General features: G+C 41.5%; 1 protein-coding gene across 3 annotated transcripts in view; it reads left to right on the top strand.

Moving 5' to 3' along the window:
- RETREG1 (reticulophagy regulator 1) overlaps positions 1-21,334 on the top strand; it is a 127,146-nt gene extending 105,812 nt beyond the window's left edge. For all 3 annotated transcript variants that reach the window (XM_082724129.1, XM_082724130.1, XM_082724131.1), the window contains 6 exons: positions 9,369-9,495; positions 12,163-12,247; positions 14,294-14,431; positions 15,226-15,290; positions 15,539-15,665; positions 19,126-21,334. In XM_082724129.1, coding sequence (XP_082580255.1) covers positions 9,369-9,495; positions 12,163-12,247; positions 14,294-14,431; positions 15,226-15,290; positions 15,539-15,665; positions 19,126-19,619 — 1,036 coding nt within the window. In that variant the 3' untranslated portion in view covers positions 19,620-21,334. The remainder of the gene's footprint in view (positions 1-9,368; positions 9,496-12,162; positions 12,248-14,293; positions 14,432-15,225; positions 15,291-15,538; positions 15,666-19,125) is intronic.

Here is a 21,334-nt window from a genome sequence, read left to right on the forward strand (position 1 = left end):
TAGAGCTGCTTTTTGGAACTTCTGTGTCTGTAGCTTGGCGTGTAGGGATCCCTAATCCTTCCCTTGTTACGGCTCCGCTCTGCTTCCCTGCTCGGCTCGGACATGACCCCACGTTCCAGTCCAGTCTTCTTCCCCATCTCACCGCACGTCCCGAGCGTTCTCAGCCCCATGGGGCATAGTCTGGTCCGTCGGGGATGAGTTCTGTGACCTTGAGTCGGGTAGTTCGTGTGCGCAGGCCTCTCCGGGAAGACAGCCCGATAAATAGCATCTCGCACAAGGTGGGCCGTCGGGACTGGACAGGACCACAGGTTTACAGCAGGCGGAACAGCGCCTCGCCCCTGCTGAGTGTTAGCGATGACTCCTACTTCACATTCCTGTTACCCCCGTGACATGAATTATTAATCTACTGCCTTGACAGGAATTATTCATTCTTTCCATTTTACTAAACATTTTATCCTGAATAAAACTATCATACTTGGATGCCTGGGTGGCTCAGTCGGTAGAGTGCCTACCTTCAGCTTGGGTGGTGATCCCGGGGTTCTGGGATCGAGTCCTGCATCAGGCTCTCTGCTCAGTGGGGAGTCTGCATCTCCCTCTGCTCCCCCCGCCCCGCTTGTGTCACTCACTCGCTCTCTCTTTCCCTCTTGCAAAAGTAAAACAAAAATCTCTAATAAACTGTCATACTGAGCTCAATAATCTTATTCTATAGCTCTTTTTAAATCGTTGTTTCTGCCTTGTAATTTAAAACATATTCTAGGGGCACCTGGGTGGCTCAGTGGGTTAAGCCGCTGCCTTCAGCTCAGGTCATGGTCTCAGGGTCCTGGGATCGAGCCCCACATCGGGCTCTTTGCTCAGCAGGGAGCTTGCTTCCCCCTCTCTCTCTGCTTGCTTCTCTGCCTACCTGAGATCTTCCTCTGTCAAATAAATAAATAAAATCTTAAAAAAAAAAATATTCTACTTCTCCACTGCCCCCTACTGAAAAATAGAGCACTTTAGGTTGGGTTGGAAATGCCCGAAGCCAAACTGAAACCAGCTTAAGCACAAGGGAGTGGGTTTCCAGGAAGGGGTGTCCATGGATGGCATCAAAAGCTCCAGAAGTAGGCAAAAGGATTGGAGCTTGGATATATTTTTAAAAATCTATCTATCTATCTATATATTTTGTTTGTTTAGAAAAATTAATTTGTTATTAAAAATACCTTTTGACTTCAGTTCCCAAGTTTAGGCTAAAAAGATCCGTTGTCCTGTAAAGCGCAGGATGACGTCAGGGACGTCTTGGGTTCTCCTTGCACATCCAATCCCCAGCTTTTAGTTCTCTTTGTTCCCCATTGGCCATTGACACAAGTACATGCCATTTTATAAAGGCGAGTTTCACGTATCACGAGGGTGTGTGACTGTGCCATTATTTGGGGTCACATGTAAACTTTCACGGACTCCTGGAATCACCTTGGGAAGCCCGGAGCCAGGAAGGGAGCCTGGGGGCAGGTTCTCTGTACTCAGCGCGGGTTTGTGGAGCCGAAGGAAAACGGTACAGAGAGAGGTGACGGGTGCTCTGCCGAGACGCCTTTGTGCAGCCCGGTATTTTCTGGTGCTCAAAGACTTTGGGCAAGAGAGATGAAGCAGGCTGTGACACAGGCTCTTACTGAATTACAGTCTATTTTTAAAGAGCACGGGAGTGTCCCCATTTCTCAGTCTTACAGAACCCCCTAACGGAGGAGACGGTGTGCTGCTTTCAGAAACTAAAGTGCCTCAGGTTAAATTTCTGTGGCCGCTAAACTGCACAGAGACAAATTTGACTTTAAATATAAAATTGAGACATGATTTAGGAATATGTTTTTTTTTAAAGGAATAAAAAGTACACAATCATTTAAAAGCCAGATGCAAAGTAACATAAAATCACTCAGACCCCAGTTTGAACATGTGCATTACTTGGTTCTTAACAGAACTCCCCACCCTGTGTTCCCACAATAACACAGTGAGATTGCTTTAAATTGGTTTAATCCTTTCAAAGCTTGCTTATAAGGCTTTTATGATCAGAGCAGCATTTAGTTGAGGACTAATTTTTCTGCTACCGAGGCAAAACCCTTCTGAGAATTCTATCCAGTGTCTGTGAATTCTGAGGTTTTCCATTCTGGTCGGTGAGACTGGACATCATTCCCAGCCCTGTGTGAGCGCAGGACTCTGCTCCCCGTCACCCCTTCTGCTGGCTTGTTCTTGGCCTCCAGGTCCCTCATGCACCTTGACCGTGGCCCTCAGCTGAAGACCCAGATCCCAGCATGTGGCAGGGGGTCTCTCTGCAAGCCTGACTGCCCCACACTCTGTCCTGTCATCTCTAACCTCTTTGGTCTTCAGTTTGGACCCCGAGTTCTGTCTCCTCAGCTCTGGCCATCCCTGGGATACACCGAGTTGCCCTTCCCTACTCTGTGGCCTGGAAACTCAAAGACAATCACAGGACTCATCACCTTGCAGAGATCGACATCCTTTCTTTGGGTCCAGGATCCTGAAAATTGTTGTTTCCTGTATCTTGTCTTCCTTCCTTCCTTCCACTGTTGTTTCAGATGGGAGACAGGTTGGATCCCCCGTGTATCATCTTGCCTAAAGCCAAGTCTCCTCTGGTCTCTGTTTTTGAACCAGGAATTCTGTGTAACTTCCTCATGGGGTATTTCTTGCTGTGGCTCTTTGGGTAAGAAATACTTGCCTCAGAAGCACTTGGGATGGTCATTAAAGATGCAGATTTCTGAGCTTTCCCCAAGGCCTGCTCCATCAAAATCTCTGGATTGAGGTCCAGGAGGCCACTGTTTAAATCGTGCCCTGGGGGGTTCACACACTCAATTTGGGAAGTGTCTAAAGGGATTCATTTGGCCAGACCCCCTAATGTATAGGCTTGAATGTATTTGACTAGGGACATGGAGGCAGAAAGAAGGGATGTTGGTTTCCTGTTCCACTAGGAAGTGGCAGCTCCTTCTTGGATGAAGTGGGCACGCTTGTCTAAGGAGCCATCTTCCTTGTTTTTACTCTCCTTGGACTGTCACAGGCAGGTAGCAGCATAAATCCCACAGCTGCTGAAAAAGCACCTCATCGGGCTCAAGGTTCTTTGGTAAATAATTGCTTACCTTGACCGTAAATAGTGTCCTTTGCTGAAAATCTGTCCCTTAGTTTTTGTTCAGAAGAAGATGGTGACAAAATGAAATCTGCCAAGGCCCTAGTTTCAGGAGCTTTTTTGGAAAGCACTGCGTGTCTGCAGATCCTTGGGCAAAGGCCTGTGTGAAAGCCCCGAGGGGCCAGGGAGTTGTGAACTTGAACTGGATTCATGAGAATGTGGGAAGCTAGGGGTAACTGAAATGAGGGAGGGACGCTTAACTGGTCCTTATCTTGTGGCTGGAGTGTGCGGAGTTTCATTCCTTAACGAGAGCAGGAGTGACAGAGAAAGCTGGAACCAGGGAGGGGGTGAGGGGCAGGGAACAAAGACCCTTAATGGGAAATGCATGTTCTCTCTGAAACTAAAGAGAAAAGAGATGAACCTTCTTTGGTATTTTATACTGAAGCCATTGGTAATTTTCTCCCTCAGATGAGCCTCAATCACAGAAGACTCAGACTCTGGTTAAGAACTCAGTAAAGCGGGGCCCCTGGGTAGCTCAGTCGTTAAGCGTCTGCCTTCGGCTGAGGTCATGATCCCCGGGTCCTGGGATCAAGCCCCACATCGGGCTCCCTGCTCAGCGGGAAGCCTGCTTCTCCCTCTCCTACTCCCCCTGCTTGTGTTCCCTCTCTCGCTGTGTCTGTCAAATGAATAAGTAAAATCTTAAAAAAAAAAAAAAAAAGAACTCAGTAAAGCTTCAAACTGTTTTTAAGCCTCCTTTTCTCGTTACATTGCATGCTGATCAGCACCGAGGATGGTGGGAAGACCGCCACACACACTGCGTAAAAGATCTGTCTCCCCAGCATCATCTGATACTCACAGGAGATCCTTTCTCTGGTTATGTGTTCCCTGGACGAGGCTCTCCAGGAAAACCTAGAGTTTCATGATGGAGCAACTGTGTGTGTGTGTGTGTGTGTGTGTGTGCGCGCGCGTCACCTGTATTAAAACATCTCCCCGCCACCAAGCGAGAATCTTAGTTTCCACTGAGTGTTTGGATTCTGCCCGCCAAGCTCTTCCGTTCCTGGAAAGGATGGGTCCTCACTGATGCCATGCTGGTATTGGTCAGTCGCAGCTCAACCCTCCCGACTCTGGAAAGCCGTGAGAGGGAACATGGAGTGTTCTTCCTTGTCCTAAATTATATGTAGACTTTCAAAAGGAGGTCATCGAATTTATCCATTCTTTGAAGAATCCATTCTTTGTCTTAAAACAAAGAGAGTGACTGGAAACCAGGAGTCTTGGCCTCAGGTCTTGGCTCTGCCCTGAACTAGTTCAGAAAACTTGGGTTTCACTTTCCTCATCCACAAAAAAGTTCACTTCAAATGCCCTATTTCATTCTGAATTATTCAACTATATTAGATATTATTCAATTATATGTTATGTACCCCTTTTCCCTGAATAGAAATGTGGTGACATGATATACATTAATGGCAAACGGTATACAATGGAAGACTGTAGCAATGTATATTCCAGTGGGGCTCAGAATTATTTGCTCAACTGTTTAAAACTATTATGAAACTCCCAGAGAGTGACTTTTCTAGATCCATGTTTCATGTACTTTTTTTAAGATGTACTTACTTCTTTGAGAGAGAGCATGCGTGCACACACATGTGACAAGTGATGGGGGGGCAGAAAGAGAGAGAGAGAGAGGCTCAAGCTGACTCACGCTGAGCACAGGGTTTGTCGTGGGGGTTGAACTCATGACCCTGAGATCATGACCTGAGCTGAAACCCAAGAATCCGATGCTTAACTGACTTTTTCACCCGGGGCCCCAGATCCGTGTTTCATTTAAAGTTAGAGCGGGATCTCTTGTTTTGAATTTTGATTTTTTTTTTTTTTAGTTGTATATAGTTCCTTTAAATTTTGTTCAGCACAATCTAAATATTTTTTTCTCAAACATTTACTATGTTTTTAAACATTTACTATTCTTTCCAAAACCCCCATCTGGTTAGATAGTATTTTCACATTTTATATGATAGAGTCCTCATTTCTGTTTGTGATTGTAACAACAATTCAAATATCAGTTAGACTTACTTAGGGTTATTGTGTTAATATAAGTAACCACGGAATTTCTTGCCCTAAGGTACTATCATATGACAGCCTTTTCCAAAGCGGAGGAATTTAATATAAATAAGAGTGTCCTTGCAGGCTATGGAAATATTTCCTGTTGAATGTTCTTTTGTTTCTTCTTCCCAGCAAGAGGTGGGTATCTGTGGGCAGGAGAGGGACAATGCTACAGGTTTTCAGTTTGTGCCGGTTGGAAATAACAACAGGAAACACTGAGTATAATGTGAGACACAAAGGGGGAGCTGGATAAATTTGTATTGAATAAATGAATAAGGATGGATGGGTGCTGAGGTTTCTTCTTATCCGCTTTGAATCCCACTATGAAATAGGTAAGATCCTTAAATGTAAAACAAAATTTTTAGTTAATTCATTGTGATATGTATTAAGCACCTTAAATCATGAAGACTTCAGCATGACATTATCTCTATAGAGATAACTTAGGTAATTTTAGATAATTTAGCATTAGACTAGGCTCCTTTCTGATTTTAGGGTCTTTACTCACTAGAATAGTAAATATGTATACAAATGTGTCACATCTGAGATTTAGGGATCCTAAAGGTGATATTAGAACAAGGTTTCAGCATCTATAAAGTACGTCTTACTCAGAAACTATGTTTCATAGCCTTTGCTAGCAGAAATATTGTTTGCTTCACAAGGAAACTGAGGCAAAAACTTAAGTAACATATGTGTATAGAATGTGAACTGCAATATACTCATGTGGGAATGTTATTAAGTAAAAAACATGATTATACATTTAAGTATCGAGAAATTTTTATTTTTTAATTGTTAAAAAAGATCTTATTTATTCGAGAGACAGCAAGAGAAAGAATGAGCAGGGGGAAGGGCAGACAAAGAGGGAGAAGCAGGCTCACCGCTGAGCAGGGAGTCTCACAAGGGTCTCAATCCCAGGGCCCCAGGATCATGACCTGAGCCAAAGGCAGATGCTGAGCCACTCAGGTGCCCCTCAGCAAATTTTTAAATAAAGCCTGTGTGTGTGTGTGTGTGTGTGTGTGTGTGTGTGTATCTTTAAGAACAGTAATAAGTCAATATGCATGTATCCATCATCTAAGTTAAGAACTATACCATGACCAATACTCGAGAAGCCTCACTGTGACATGCCTCATTCCCTACATACCCCCACGCCGTCCCTGCCTTAGGGTCACCCTTTCCCTGAATCTTGGGTTGTTATTGTTGTTGTTTTAAATCATTTCCTTGCTTAAATAATCTGTTGGCTTAGCATGACGCTGAGCTTTATAAAAAGGAAATCGTAGTATATGTATTCTGTGGCTTTTTTTCTCTCTCAATATTATCATTCTGAGATTCACATACAAACACAGAGTTCATTCATTTCCACCATTATTTCATCCTTCATTGCCTGAGCACAACTCACTTTATCTGTTCGGTATCTGGATGAAAATATTCTTAAGTTTGTTTCAAAATACGAAACGTTCATTTATTCCCCTTGAATCGTGAAAAGAATGATCGACAACTCCATAATACGTTTTTCACTGACTTTTGCCAGAACTGTGTTTGCCAGACCGTTCAACCAAATCTTTAATACTACTCAATATGTACAGAAAGCAGAAATTAAAATCTGTATTATTGTCAACTGTGTGGTCCCAGTAAATGGAACTGTTGCCTGTCCTGTCCTAGCCAGTTTGCAATAAATGGTTCTCAGTAAGGAGGCCACAGGGCACCTGGGTGGTTCAGTCGGTTAAGTGTCTGCCTTTGGCTCAGGTCATGGTCCTGGGGTCCTGGGATCGAGCCCCATGTGGGGCTCCCTGCTCAGTGGCGAGCCTGCTTATTCCCTCTCCCTCTGCCCCCCCACTTGAGTTCTCTCTCCCTCTCTCTCTCAAATAAATAATATCTTTAAAAAGGAGGTCACAGTTTAATAATGTTATTTCCTTTGTCACTTGCAGTTTTTGCCCTCCTATACAAAATCTTTTCCCATTAAGCAGACCTATTGGCAAGATTTTGTTACAGAGAGTGGCTTCCTATCCATGAGCTTAAAGTTTCCTTTAATAGGTCTAGAATCGTTCATAAAGTATGCAAAGCTAATGCTAAATTTGGTCACCAATGAAAACAGGCTGGCTCAGTGACTCAAGAGAGGGGTAGAGTTAATGGATACATAAACCACTCCCCGACAGCTAAACAACCCCAAAGTTCATTTCTTAAGGATGGGAGATCTTTCGGCAAGCGTCTACCTCACGGAACTGGATCAGCCTGGAGAAATGGTAGCTCAGAGACGCTCTGGCAGAGCCTTACTTGACTCTGACAGAATAAAGACCAAGGAAAATGAAATTTTCTTTCTTTTTTTAATGCTATTGCATTCGTTTAAATACAACTTAAAATTATATTTTAAAAAAGGAAATTGAACTATCTAATCTACAAATTATCTTAGTGTTCAAGGTATATTAAAAAGAAATAGCGGCACCTGGGTAGCGGAGTCGGTTAAGCATCCGACTTGGTTTCAGCTCAGGTTGTGATCTCAGGGTCATGGGATCAAGCCCCATGTCAAGTCCCACGACAGACTCCATGCTCAGCGTGGACTCTGCTCCGGATTCTCTCTCTCCCTTTCCCTTTGTCCTTCCCCACGACCCCCACACGGTCTCTCAGATCAATGAAAATTTGTAGATTAGATAATTAAATTTCCTTTTTTAATATAATTTTAAGTTATATTTAAATCCTTAAAAAAATAGAATCCACATACACACCGTCTCTGGGGAGTTGAGCATCTAAGGGCCAAAGAAGCTTTGATTTGTCTTAGGACGACTGGATTTGAATCCAGAGATCATCTTACTCTGATTCCCTTGCAACTGTAGCTTGGATGATAGTTCAACTAATGATCTTTGTCTTCTACCGGAAACATTCATTTATTGTCGTGTCCTTGGTTCTATGGCAGTGCCTTCCATATGGTAGGTACTAACAATTATCTATTAAATGAATGGATTTAAGGGCCCTTGACAGATCTTGTTTGAACTGGTACATTTTTGTGATGAATTGGTATTGCAAGAATGGGGTTTGAATTCAGGATCACTGTGATTTTAGTGGAATGCCCTGTGTTTGCATGTCTTCTTCCTGGAGAGAGGCTTACTGGTTTTAGCTTAGGGAGGCTCCTGTGGGAAAACGAGGGCGGGACACAGCACACACACACGACGCACACAGCGCACACACACGATGCACACAGCGCACACACACGACGCACACAGCGCACACGCGTGACGCACACAGCGCACACGCGTGACGCAGGCATCACACTCAACACGATCTAGGACGATGCTTGGGAGAAGGTACAGTAGAAAAATACAAGGTATTTTGAGACCCCATTGAGTTTAACAGTTTCCTATTGAGTTGACGGACTATAAAATATATTGAGAAGGCATTGTCGTTGATGAGGAGGAGGAGGATTAGAAGGTCAGTGCCAAAGTTTCTCAAAAAGCACTGCGGTCTCTCTGTCCTTAAGGTTTCACCCCCTGGCCCGGTGTGATTAGGTCCTGTCCCACCTTCTGAGCTTCATGTAGCATCGCTCGTCTGCCTGACGTTGTCTCTGCGGGAGCCACGTGTGGGGCTCTGGAGAATAGTACTGGCAGCTCCTCTGGCTCCAGGCCCTCTGCATATGCTGTACACTGCTCTACTTGGGACTCTTCCAACCCCTTGGGATAGACTCTGCTCATCCAGATTTTGGCATAAAAGTAGCTTCTTCAGAGATGTCTCAAAATCCCTCCCGATACTTCATGCTCAACTCTTCCTTCGTTGTAATTTGCGGCGAGCTGTTTAGCTTGTCTCTCTTCTCTTGGCACGTGAACTTCATTAGGAAGGTGTCTGGCTTATTCACCTCTGAATTCTCCCCCCTCATTTTTTTCTTTTTATTAACATATAATGTGTTATTTGCTTCAGGGGTACAGGTCCGTGACTCATCAGTCTTACACACTTCACAGCGCTCACCATAGCACATACCGTCCCCAGTGTCCCTCACCCAGTCACCCCAGCCCTCCCTTCCCACTCCCCAGCAACCCTCAGTTTGTTTCCTGGGTCACCTCTGAATCCACAGGGCTTTTCCAGAGAGTGTGGCCAAGAGCAGGTGCTCAGTAAACACTTGCTGAAGAAATGAACGTTGAATGAATCATCAAAAGTATAGCTAAAATTTTTTGTTTTCTTTTTCTCTCTTTAGCTGGGAAGTTATCAATTCCAAGCCAGATGAAAGATCCAGGTTCAGCCACTGTATCGCAGAATCATGGATGAATTTCAGCATATTTCTTCAAGAAATGTCTCTTTTTAAGCAGCAGAGCCCTGGCAAGGCAAGTTTTCCAGCATGGGAGAATGACTGTATGTGTTTTATAATGTGCAGCAAATTGGAAATGGATGAATTAAAACCCGTTTTATCAGCCTCTAAGGGTTCTCCAACCCTGGATATAACATACAAGGAGCACATGCCATAAAAGTTGATATTAGCGAGGTTCAGAAATGTGAGTATTGGGGCACCTGGGTGGCTCAGTGAGTTAAGCCTCTGCCTCCAGCTCAGATCATGGTCTCAGGGTCCTGGTAATGAGCCCCGCATCAGGCTGTCTATCAGCAGGGAGACTGCTTCCCCACACTGCCTCTCTGCCTGCTTGTGATCTCTGCCTATGAGATAAATAAATAAATAAAAACTTTTAAAAAAAGAAAGAAAGAAATGTGAGTGTCTGGTCAGCACTGGAAAATCCTCAAACTTGCATTTCAAGATCAGATTGGTTTTCTATTTGATACATACTTATGTAACTCATTACCAAAAATGGTGACTGGTCTTGATATCAGCCAGACCAAGGAGAAAAAAATACCTTATGAAGAATCTCAGTTTAAAAACAGACACATAAATGCAGAGAACAAACTGGTGGTGGCCAGAGAGAAGAGGGGCAGGGCAATGGGCAGAAGAGGTGAACGGTATTCAGAGGTACAGACTTCCAGTTATGAAAGTCACCACCCTGTTGTGCACCAGAAATTAATACTGTGTTACATGTCAACTCTACTTCAGTTTAAACAAATAAGTCATAGGGATGTAACGTGCAGCGTCGGGAATGGGGTCCGCAATGCCATATTAAATATGTAGGTGACAGATAGTACTAGACGTGTCATTATCCATGATGTATGTAAGTGTTGAATCGCTGTGTTGGACACGGAAAACTCAGAACATTGTATGTCAATTACAACTCAATAGAAAAAGAAGAACTTCAGTTCTATTATTTAGGCTGGTTCTGAAGGCAGAGGGAGATGAACATCCAACCCTGCGAGGGTGTTTTCAGAGATAAGAGAGTCCGTCTAAAAGGTAGAGATTCTTACATGATCTATCTAGTAAAGAAAACCTTTGGCAAAGACACTCATTGTCTTTATAAAAATGGAATGAGCATTTTTCCAGTTAAGAGGAAAGCCCCCCGAGGAGAAGGGTCGCAAGTGGTTTGGAAGGGATTGCACGGTGCACCCTGTGGAGTACTTGGATGGGTAGAGGCGGCCTCGGCTGTGATTGCGAGAACATGGGGGTAAAGGCAGAGCCGCCACCAGACCCTTCCCCTTACAGTGTTGCGCTCAAGTTCCTTGAACCTCCCCCTGTACTTGGAAGAGCCTAGGAATGGCCACACTGACAACTGATCTAGTTGTACCACGTACAGGCGATCTCTCACCTCCAGTAGCACTGAATAACAGAACTGTGCTCGGACACATTTTGAGCATATTAAAGTAGCGACCTTTTATACATGTGGATTTTTTTTGAATCCCCAAACGTAGTTCTTAGCATGGCTATCCATATGGTGGGGAAGGAGAGTTGCATTTTTGATGCCTATTTTAGTGAAATGATTAAGTACATTTTTAGAAGATTCTGAACTTGGAACTTCTTTGTTTAGGGTTAGTTTGTTTAGTGGATAAACGAAAGCTTTGTGAAACTGAGTTCTGGACATGGTAATGCTTTCCCACACTTCATCTTTCCTCTTCCATTTTGCTGTACAAACTGCATATTCTCAAGAGCCTCTGCTGTTTCAGAAACAGCTCTTAATTTTGTTCTGTGTTCCTCTGTTTTCCTTTCGACTAGTTAACTTATTAACCCTGTGCCAAAGAATGGAAAATCAAGGTTAGTCTGACAGTGTTAATCAGTTACTGATCAGAGTTATGGGTTCTTATCCTCATATGTCTTTTTGAAATTCCCTTAATAAATTTTCTTTGCTTGCCAATACCATAATTTAAATTTAAAGCCAAAGAAGAAAGATAGTTTATCTTAAAGGCTAGGGTGTGGAAAAAACAAGTGAAGATTTTATGGGAGTTTTTTGTCATGATGTTTAAATTTCTTAAAACAACCAAGATTTTGGGGGGCATAACTGACAGAAGGAAAATAAACACATTTCACTATAGAAATTTCATTTCATTCCCAATTAGTTCCTAAGTGACCTAGAAATGGGGTCAATTTGAGGGGTCGCTATGGTTAGAAAGGAGGAAGATAACGGCCAATGGATTCATCCTAGGAGCTTATCAGCTGTGCAAATTGCCATTCTGTTTATATAAAAGCCTCTAATTTCTGCTTTGCTGTGTTTATGAATTTTGATGGGTTTATAGAAGTAGTTTGAACTTGCAGGTTTATGAACCAGGCTACATTCTTTTCAGTGACTGATCCTGAGTAAAAGAAGTTTCTGCGGCCATACTAGTCTACAGTTCTCTTGCATCTGGCAGGAATATAGCCACAGGCACGATTTATGGGCAATGTTCTCTGTGCTAGAAATTAGCTTCTGGAACCTCAAAATGATTATTATTAAGTGTTAGAGTGGACTAAGGCTGTCTGAACATAGCAGTCATTAGGCAAACCCAAGTACAAAAGAACAGTGTTTGAAAAACATTTGCCATAACGTGATAGACCACATACAGACAGATAATTGTCTCTGTATCCCATGCCCAAAAATGTCTTGGAGTTATGTATAACTGTTACATGTTGTTTCTATTATTTCTAGTTTTGCCTCCTGGTCTGCAGTGTGTGCACATTTTTTACAATCTTGGGAAGTTATATTCCTGGAGTTATACTCAGCTATCTACTGCGTGAGTATGGTAGAACATTTGGCGAATTTATGTGATGCATATGGTATCATTTAATGATCAACAAGCCCTTCCATAGTTTAGAAGAGGAGGGATAAGTCCTTAACTATAAAGCACACTGATTATCCTTTAATTTCCTGCTGTACAAAGTTTCTTCTTTTCCTAGAGACATGTTTATATTTTGAAGTTGGAAGAATGGCTGCCAAAAGGCAGGGTTGGTTAGAAGTGATACGATTTGATTTTAAATTATGTCATTAAAACTATAAGTAAGCTATATTTCCTGCCCCCCACAAACACACTAATCCTTTTGCCCTTGTGTATGTTCTGTGGCTCAAAAAATAATTAAAACCACAATGTGATATCATTATATCCCCACCAGAATGGCTAAAATTAAAAATGCCCTAGCAAGTATTAGCAAGGATACAGAGCAACTGGAAATTCTCACATACTGTTGGGGGTAGGTAGAATGGTAAAAACACTTTGGATAACTGTTTGGCAGTTTCTTAAAAACTATATATGACCCAGCTATTTCACAGCTAGATATTTACCCAAGGGAAATGAAAGTATATATCTACACAAAGACTTGTATGCAAATCTTCACAGCAATTTATTTGTAGCAGCCCAAAACAGAACACAGTCCATCTGTCCATCCATAGACGTACCGGTCAACAAACTGTGGTATATCCATGCAGTGACTGCTCAGCATGAAAAAATTGATGTATGCAACAGTCTGGATAAAACTCCAAATAAGTAGATTGAGTAGGAAAAGCCAGGTAAAAAAACAGAACATATACTGTATGATTCCATATATACATCATTCAAATTCATCTTTAGCTAATAGCAAAGCACACAAATGGTTGCCTAGGGATGAGGTGGGTGGGGCAGGGAAAGACAAGAGACAACGATTAATAGGAAGATGGGGAAGATCTAGGGGGTGATGGATATGTTTACTGTCTTCATCGTGGTAATAGTCTCTTAGTTGTATGCGTATGTCAGAACTTAAATTGTATACTTTAAATATGTGCAATTTATTGTACGTTAACTATAACCCCAAAATCTGTGTTAAAAAAAAAAAAAAAAAGTATACATTGCCAGCTTCTCCTGAAAAATATGGTCTGGTGCTGCCACCTTGAGATGGGACAGGCACTCTCCACTGAACTGACCCTTATATTCCCCCATTTCTCTTAGACCAGCTTTTACAATGTACATATACTTCCGTGGCTTCTAGCCGTATTTGAGCTTGCAACTCCTATTTAAAAGGTAAATGGGCGTGGTGCAAAAATAATGAATACTGTTATGCTGAAAATAAATAAAAAATAAATTAAAAAATAAAGGTAAATGGGCACATCTAACCGCATCAAAGAAGTAAATACTAGGGAATACAATATACTCACGAGGTCAGTCTTCGTTTCTTTTCTGTATTCCAAATGCATAACACTCACAGCCATTGATCCAAGCGCAAACCCATTCTTCCAGACGGAACTCATGGAGAGTATCAGCCCTTGATCTGCCTTGTTTAGGAAGCAATGGAGAAGAGAGCCAGGGGATGTTCTGATGATATAGGCCAGGTTTGCACTCACCCCATTTATTCTTCACAAAACCCCAAGAGATAATATTGTCATCCCAGTATTACTGATGAGAGGATAATACGTAATATTTTTCCTATAGCGAAATGGCTTATTCAGCAAATTAGTAGAAAGGCAGCTTTTAACCCAAGACTGTTGTCAAGAAAGCACTTAATCTTTTTCAGGGTTAAGGGTGAACAAACAAAAGGGAGAAAGTTGATTTAATAGCAAGTCTCTAAAAACAGTGACTATAAGCTTGGCGTCCGCACTTATGTACATGCGTGTACGTGCGTGTGTGTTTGTAGGGGAAGATGTTTTCATTACAGGAGGAAGAATAGAAATTATGAGCGTATTTCACAGAGGCATTCTCTAAGAAAAACACTTATATTTGTCTTACTGATGGAACTATTTCCGTGCGATACTCAGAGGTAGCCTTTGAAAGGACCGTCATCTTACGGACACGCTCTTCCTTCTTGTGTTTCAGTGCTGTGTGCATTTTTGTGTCCCCTGTTTAAGTGTAATGATATTGGACAAAAAATATACAGCAAAATCAAGTCAGGTCTGCTGAAGCTAGATTTTGGAATTGGAGAATATATTAATCAGAAGAAACGTAAGAGATCTGGTAAGTAAAGTTTGAATTTTAGATTCCATGTGTGGAATGAGACGTCAGGTGGCTGTTTATTACAAAATCACTTTGAATATGTCTCAAAGTGCTTTTAGCTTTTTATTATATATTATTACAGAAGCTAATGCCCCCAAAGGAATGTAGCCTTTGCCTATTAGGTATCTGTGCTTTTCTCAAACATATAAGAAATGGACTTTTTAATCCAAAGGGGAAAAGGATTTAATAATTCTGTATTTGCTATTTATGATTTCCTTTGTTTCAGTTATTTTATTTTGGGGTGGACAATTGCAAATCAAAAAAACATGCTATAGCTGAGTGTGGGAGCCACATAAGAGGGGATTGAGAGAACCAAGGGGAGGAAAAGAAAACAGGAAAAACCAAAGTGATCACTTTTCACTATTTAACTTGGCCTATGACCTTATGGGTTCTCAAACTATAGTGAGCATCAGAGTCTCCTGGAGGGATTATTAATGCACAGAGTCCTGGGCCCCACTCCAGAGTTTCTGACTCAGTTGATGTAGGGTAAGGCCTGACAATCTGCATTTCTAAAAAGTTCCCATCACGGGCACTGCTGCTGCTGGGTCATCCCTACGGGAATCACTGATCTGGACCATTTCCCTTGAAGATCAAACACTTGCAGATATGTGAAGCTTGTTGTGTGCACACGTTGAATTAAATGGAAGCACTGGAGACTGAGGATTGTGGGGTCAGGATATCACTGTGGAATGGATAAAATACACTATGTCTAAGCTGGCCAGGACACTGAAGGCCTCTAAATTTTTTCTCAACAGAAGCAGATAAAGAAAAAAGTCACAAAGATGACAGTGAATTAGACCTTTCAGCTCTTTGTCCTAAGGTATTTTTTTTGTTTGGTTTTTCCATTTGTTCCCATGTGGTTTGACTGTAAATTTACTTACATGCCTTGTGGCTAAATGATTTGCCTAATGGGCTTCTCTTATTTCTCTTAAGATGACTGAACAATTTCAAAAGCAGAATTACTCATCTGGTTTTTATTATCCTGATATTTTGGGGGTTCAAATGGAGTGTTCAAAAAGATTTCTGTCAGAAGTTTCCAGTGTGTCACTGCTCTCTATGTTTACACAGATCAGCCTCACGGTTGCAGCCAAAGAGTTGTCTGTGTCTGACACCGACGTATCCGAGGTCTCCTGGACTGACAATGGAACCTTCAACCTGTCAGAAGGATACACTCCACAGACAGACACTTCCGACGGTATGCTCACACTTCTATATACTCTTCTTTTGATATATGTATTCTGGGTACATGGAAAAGATACATGCCATGACTTGGATGAAACTTGAAAACATTATGCTGAGTGAAAGAAGCCAAACACCCAAGTCCACACATTGTATCAGGCCATTTATATGAAATGCCCAGAAGAGGCAAACTCATTTGGACCAAAAGTAGATTAGTGGCTGCTAGGGGCTGGGGGAAGAGGAATGGTGGTGAGTGGTCATTAGTATGAGTTTTTTGTAATGCTGAAATTACGTATTGGTGGTGGCTGTAAAGCTTTGTGAGTATCCTAAAAACCACTGAATCGTACACTTTAAAAGGGCAAATTTTATGGTATATGAATCCTATCTCAAAAGCTATTACTTTTTTAGAACTATGAGAAAAAGATCTAAGCCAGTCAAGGTACTAATCTGCCTTTGTTTTAATGACAAATAATTGACAGTGAAAACAGTTTCTGAAATGTCTGCTGGCAAATATCCATTGCTTCTGGCAACAATGGAAGGAGCAGTAGAGAGATGCTCATTCCACACGCCCAGGGCTAGTCCCTGTGAAAAACGATTGAAGTGCGGAGGACCGGCTCCTCAAGTCTAAAGCTGACTCCAGGGGTATCTGGGTGGCTCAGTGGGTTAAGCCTCTGCCTTCAGCTTAGGTCATGATCTCAGGGTCCTGGGTTCGAGTCCCACATCAGGCTCTCTGCTCCGCAGGGAGCCTGCTTCCTCCTCCCTCTCTCTCTGCTTGCCTCTGTCCACTTGTGATCTCTCTCTGTCAAATAAACAAAATCTTTAAAAAATATATAAAAAAATAAAGCTGACTCCACTTACATTTTTCTTCAAAGTTAGTTTAAAAAAAACTTTTTTTCATAATTAGGATAAATATAATTTAAAATAGACAGTCTTGCACAGTAACTTAACGTTTGCTAGTCTCATTGGATTATTTCAAGTCATTTTAGCCATATACTGAAAATACGAGATTATAATGGAAGATTATGAATTGTTTTTATGTGTTTTTATAAGCAAGAACACACTTTCTTTTCCTAGAGGAAGGAGAGAGGCTATGCAATGTTTGAAAAAAGACAGGCTTGGGGGTGCCCGGGTGGCTCAGTGGGTTAAGCCTCTGCCTTTAGCTGAGGTCATGATCTCAGGGTCCTGGGATCGAGCCCCGCATCAGACTCTCTGCTCAGCAGGGAGCCTGCTTCCCCCTCTTTCTCTGCCTGCCTCTCTGCCTACTTGTGATCTCTCTTTCTATCTCTCTGTCAAATAAATAAATCTTTAAAAAAAGAAAAGTAAAGAAAAAAGACAGGCTTGGCTATTGGGACACTCAAGTGTAGTCTTGCTTTTGTCATTAGATAACTGTGTGACCTTGAACATTGACATGATTTCTGTGGACCTCAATTTTCTCACCCTTAAAGCGTATAAGAACATTCACAGGGCAACGTGGTGGCTCCGTTGGTGGAGCATGTGACTCTTGATCATGGAGTTGTGAGTTCAAGCCCCACACTGGGCTTGGAGCCTAACTTCAAAAAAACACTCAAGCTGTATAAGCCCAACATCAGGATAAGTATAGCAAACCCTTTGTTCTTAAGCATTACACAACAAAAGAGGAGACAATAATCCAACCCACATAGAAGGCTTTAATTAAATTGAAGACTTCAAGTCACTGTTGTAAAGAGTTAACTGTTACACTGAAAAATTTTCTATGGAAAGTGAGAAGCAATAAAATCACTGCCTGCCTACTAACCTAACATTGTTTTCAAATGTCCCAAATCTAAAAGTGTTCCTGTACTGGGGTGCCTGGGTGGCTCAGTGGTTAAGCCTCTGCCTTCAGCTCAGGTCATTATCCCAGGGTCCTGGGATGGAGCCCCGCATCGGACTCTCTGCTCAGTGGGGAGCCTGCTTCCCGCCCCCCCACTGCCTGCCTCTCTGCCTACTTGTGATCTGTCAAATAAGTAAATAAAATCTTAAACAAGAAATAAATAAATAAATAAATAAATGTGGTCCAGCATGTATCCTGGACACAAATTTGGTAAACAGGGGATGGCCATTTTCAGCGATATTTAGGGAAAGCCAAATGTTTCCATAAGCTCTTAAGCTGAATATGGGGGAGAAGGAGCAATACTTTCTTTTAGTGCACTGCTTTAAACAAACATAGGTTACGGATGCTGACATACAGATCTCCATGGATAAATAATGCTGAGGCAGGATAATACTCAGCATTTGTTTTAGCACAATCCATGAAAACCTCCAACTGAAATATTTTTTTTTAACTCTTTAATCATGCATACCCACATTGGCTCAAAGTTAATACCCTCCCTGGGGAGGAGGAAACTTTTGTTTATATTGAACATTTAAACTTCAGTACACTTATACAATGGAATATTAGCCATAAAAGGAATGAAATCTTGTCATTTGCAATGATGTGGAGGGAACTAGAGAGTATTAGGCTAAGCAAAATAAGTCAGAGAAAGAGAAATACCATATGATTTCATTCCTATGTGGAATTTAAGAAACAAGACAAGCAAAGGGAAAAGAGAGAGGCAAACCAAGAAACAGACTCTTTAATAAAAAGCGGACAGACCCATAGTTACCGGAGGGGAGGTGGTTGGGGTCAGAATAGGTGATAGGGATTAAGGAGAGACCTTGCGGGGAGCCTGGGTGGCTCAGTAGGTTAAAACCTCTGCCTTCGGCTCGGGTCATGATCTCAGGGTCCTGGGATCAAGCCCCACATCGGGCTCTCTGCTCCGCGGGGAGCCTGCTTCCTCCTCTCTCTCTGCCTGCCTCTCTGCCTACTTGTAATCTCTCTGTCAAAGAAATAAATAAAATCTTTAAAAAAAAAAAAAAAGGAGAACATTTGTGACGAGCACCAGTGTTGTATGAAACTGTTTTCACTATGTTATATACCTGAAATTAATACACTGTATGTTAATTCGCTAGGATTTAAATAAAAACTTAAAAACAGAAGTTTAGTCAAGCCTCAAGCTAACGTTAGGTTGAATATTAAGTCATTACAGAAAGTCTTTGGTACTTTGGTACTTTGGTACTTAAAACTAAAGCAGCCGGTACATGCGGTATTTGTGTATTTGTAGAGCGGTAGTGTCCCAGATTTGAAAGGGATCTGGTATGTGGTTAAGTTGATTTAAGCTGAACCAGGAGGCTAGATGAAGGTCAAGTTTGCTTGGAGGGTTTGGATTAAAATCAGATTATCGCTGGGGCGTGTGGGTGACTCAGTTGGTAAAGCGATCCCCACACTGGGATCCCTGCTCAGCAGGGAGCCTGCTTCTCCCTCTCCCTCTGGTGCTCCCTCTGCTTGTGCTGTGTCAAATAAAGAAACAAAATCTTTTAAAAAATAAAAATAAAATAAACTCAGGTTATTGTTTAGATAGTTCTTTTGTTTCAAATTCATCGTGGTGCTCAAGCATGCACTTGTGTTACACATTCCACAGATCTTGACCGACCAAGCGAAGAAGTATTTTCTCGAGACCTTTCGGACTTTCCATCTGTAGAAAACGGCACGGGAACAAATGATGAAGATGAGTTCAGCCTTGGCTTGCCCACTGAGCAAAGGAGAAAAAAGGAGCAGGTGGACAGCGGTCTCAGAGCGAGCAGAGAGAGGCAGTCAGCAGCTGGTCTCACCCTTCCTTTGAGCAGTGACCAAACCTTTCACTTGATGCGCAACCTGGCTGGGGACGCCATTACGGCCGCGGTGACAGCAGCCATCAAAGAGCAGTTAGAGGGCGCACAGCAAGCACTTTCTCAGGCTGCCCCCAGCCCGGGCGACGACACAGACACTGAAGAAGGTGATGACTTTGAACTACTTGACCAGTCAGAGCTTGATCAAATTGAGAGTGAATTGGGACTTTCACAAGACCAAGAAGCAGAATCACAGCAAAGTAAGAAGTCTTCCGGCTTCCTTTCAAATCTACTTGGAGGCCATTAGTCTGGGAATCAACTTGTTCAACACAGCACAGATAAAACTACCAAAAAATTTTAAACAAGCAAAAAAAAAAAAAAAGAAGAAGAAGAAGAAAAGGAAAAAAAAATTTTTGAACTGTGCGCTTTACTGATTACTTCAGTTTTTTTCTTATTTTCCCTTCTGCAGTGAATTAATTGGATATCTATCAGCTGATACTGATATTTCCTATAGTTATTTTTATGTAATAAGCATGGAAATGAACTTTATATGCATAAATATACATACTGTGTTGTCAGAGATGAATATTAGAAGTTTTTAATGCAAAAACACCAAATTATTGCGATCCTCCTATAAGTATTCTTATTTTTTCTTTACAATTAATTTTTCAAGCATGCAAAAACAGTTTATTGTAACTCACTGAAATATTAACAATTAGTTGTGAACATAAGCAGTATCAGCTCCTTTGTTACTGATACTTGGAAACAGTTAAAAAATGTTGGTGAAAAAAAAACACAATTTATCAAAATATCTTTAGTTGAAGGACTTGGGAAATATTATCAAAATGAATTTCCTAGGAAAAATTTTAAAAATATATTTAACTACTTTGGATAAGCTGATACATTTCCATGTTATTTCTGCAGTTATAGACTTAGGCTTACCTGTAGTAAATGGCATGCTCCATCGACTGCCAGCTCTGGTCTTGGCAATGGGTGGTTATCAACCCACAGAAAGCAAGTAATTCTATATCAAATAGACAGTGGTTTCGATGTAAACAGAGACTGGGCTGTGTTTTGTTGTTCAGTTGTCATCTATTTGTAATAGAGATGTTGCAAAGTGTGGATCTCTTTGGCTTGCTCAGACCTAAGTTAAACCCTCGTCTTTCATATTATGTCATAAAAAAGTCTCTTCAAGTTGTGAAACTAGTTCCTGGTATGTTCTAGGAGTGGTGTTGTCATCAGCAGTAGAGAAACAGTAACTGTTTTCGTAGTCTGTATAGAGTCTCCTACAGGAGACAAATTTGCTTGGCTTTAAGGTGTATTTATTTGCTACTGAAGTTGAAATATGTAATCTGTTTCTACTGGGAATTTAGAATGTATTTTTCTTTTATTTTAAACTTTTTAGATCACTTTCAAATAACCAAATTTGACTTAGGCTTTTAACAAAGGATTTAGCAGAAATCAAGCTAATTGCGTTTTTGTGATAGAAACTTAATAGTGTTGAGGGACCATGTCAGCCAACTACCAACAATCCCTTCAATCTTCAGGTACAGCTGGCATTTCTACAGATGCGTGCAGACATCTGAGACCCTCAGAAAGGAAGGATAATCCAAGAATATAGGAAATCTGTGGTCCCTTCCCTTCATTTTATTCCTTTCCTTGTATTTCTAAAGACTATAAGTAATCTGTTTTAATGTAGCATCTCTTATTTATTTTTTCTTTCTGAGGTATTAAAATATCTAGACTGAATTTTGCCAAATGTTAAAGGGAGAAAAGTTATTGAGGACTTTGAACACTTGCTTTTTGTGATTGACTATGCTTCTATGTCATTAGTGCCTCATGACTGTGTTTGATGTCCTTTATTGATACAAAGTGAGCCTGTGCCTTCATTATCTTGCCCATTTTGGTACAAAAACCTGGTGTTAGATCTATGAACTGTGTGGGTTAGGGAGGAATATACCCGAATCCTCTTCAATACAAGTTTCTGGACATAAAGAAAAATACAGTCACATATTTATAAAA

Source organism: Mustela nivalis, assembly GCF_964662115.1.
Source record: "Mustela nivalis genome assembly, chromosome: 3".
Classification (NCBI taxonomy): domain Eukaryota; kingdom Metazoa; phylum Chordata; class Mammalia; order Carnivora; family Mustelidae; genus Mustela; species Mustela nivalis.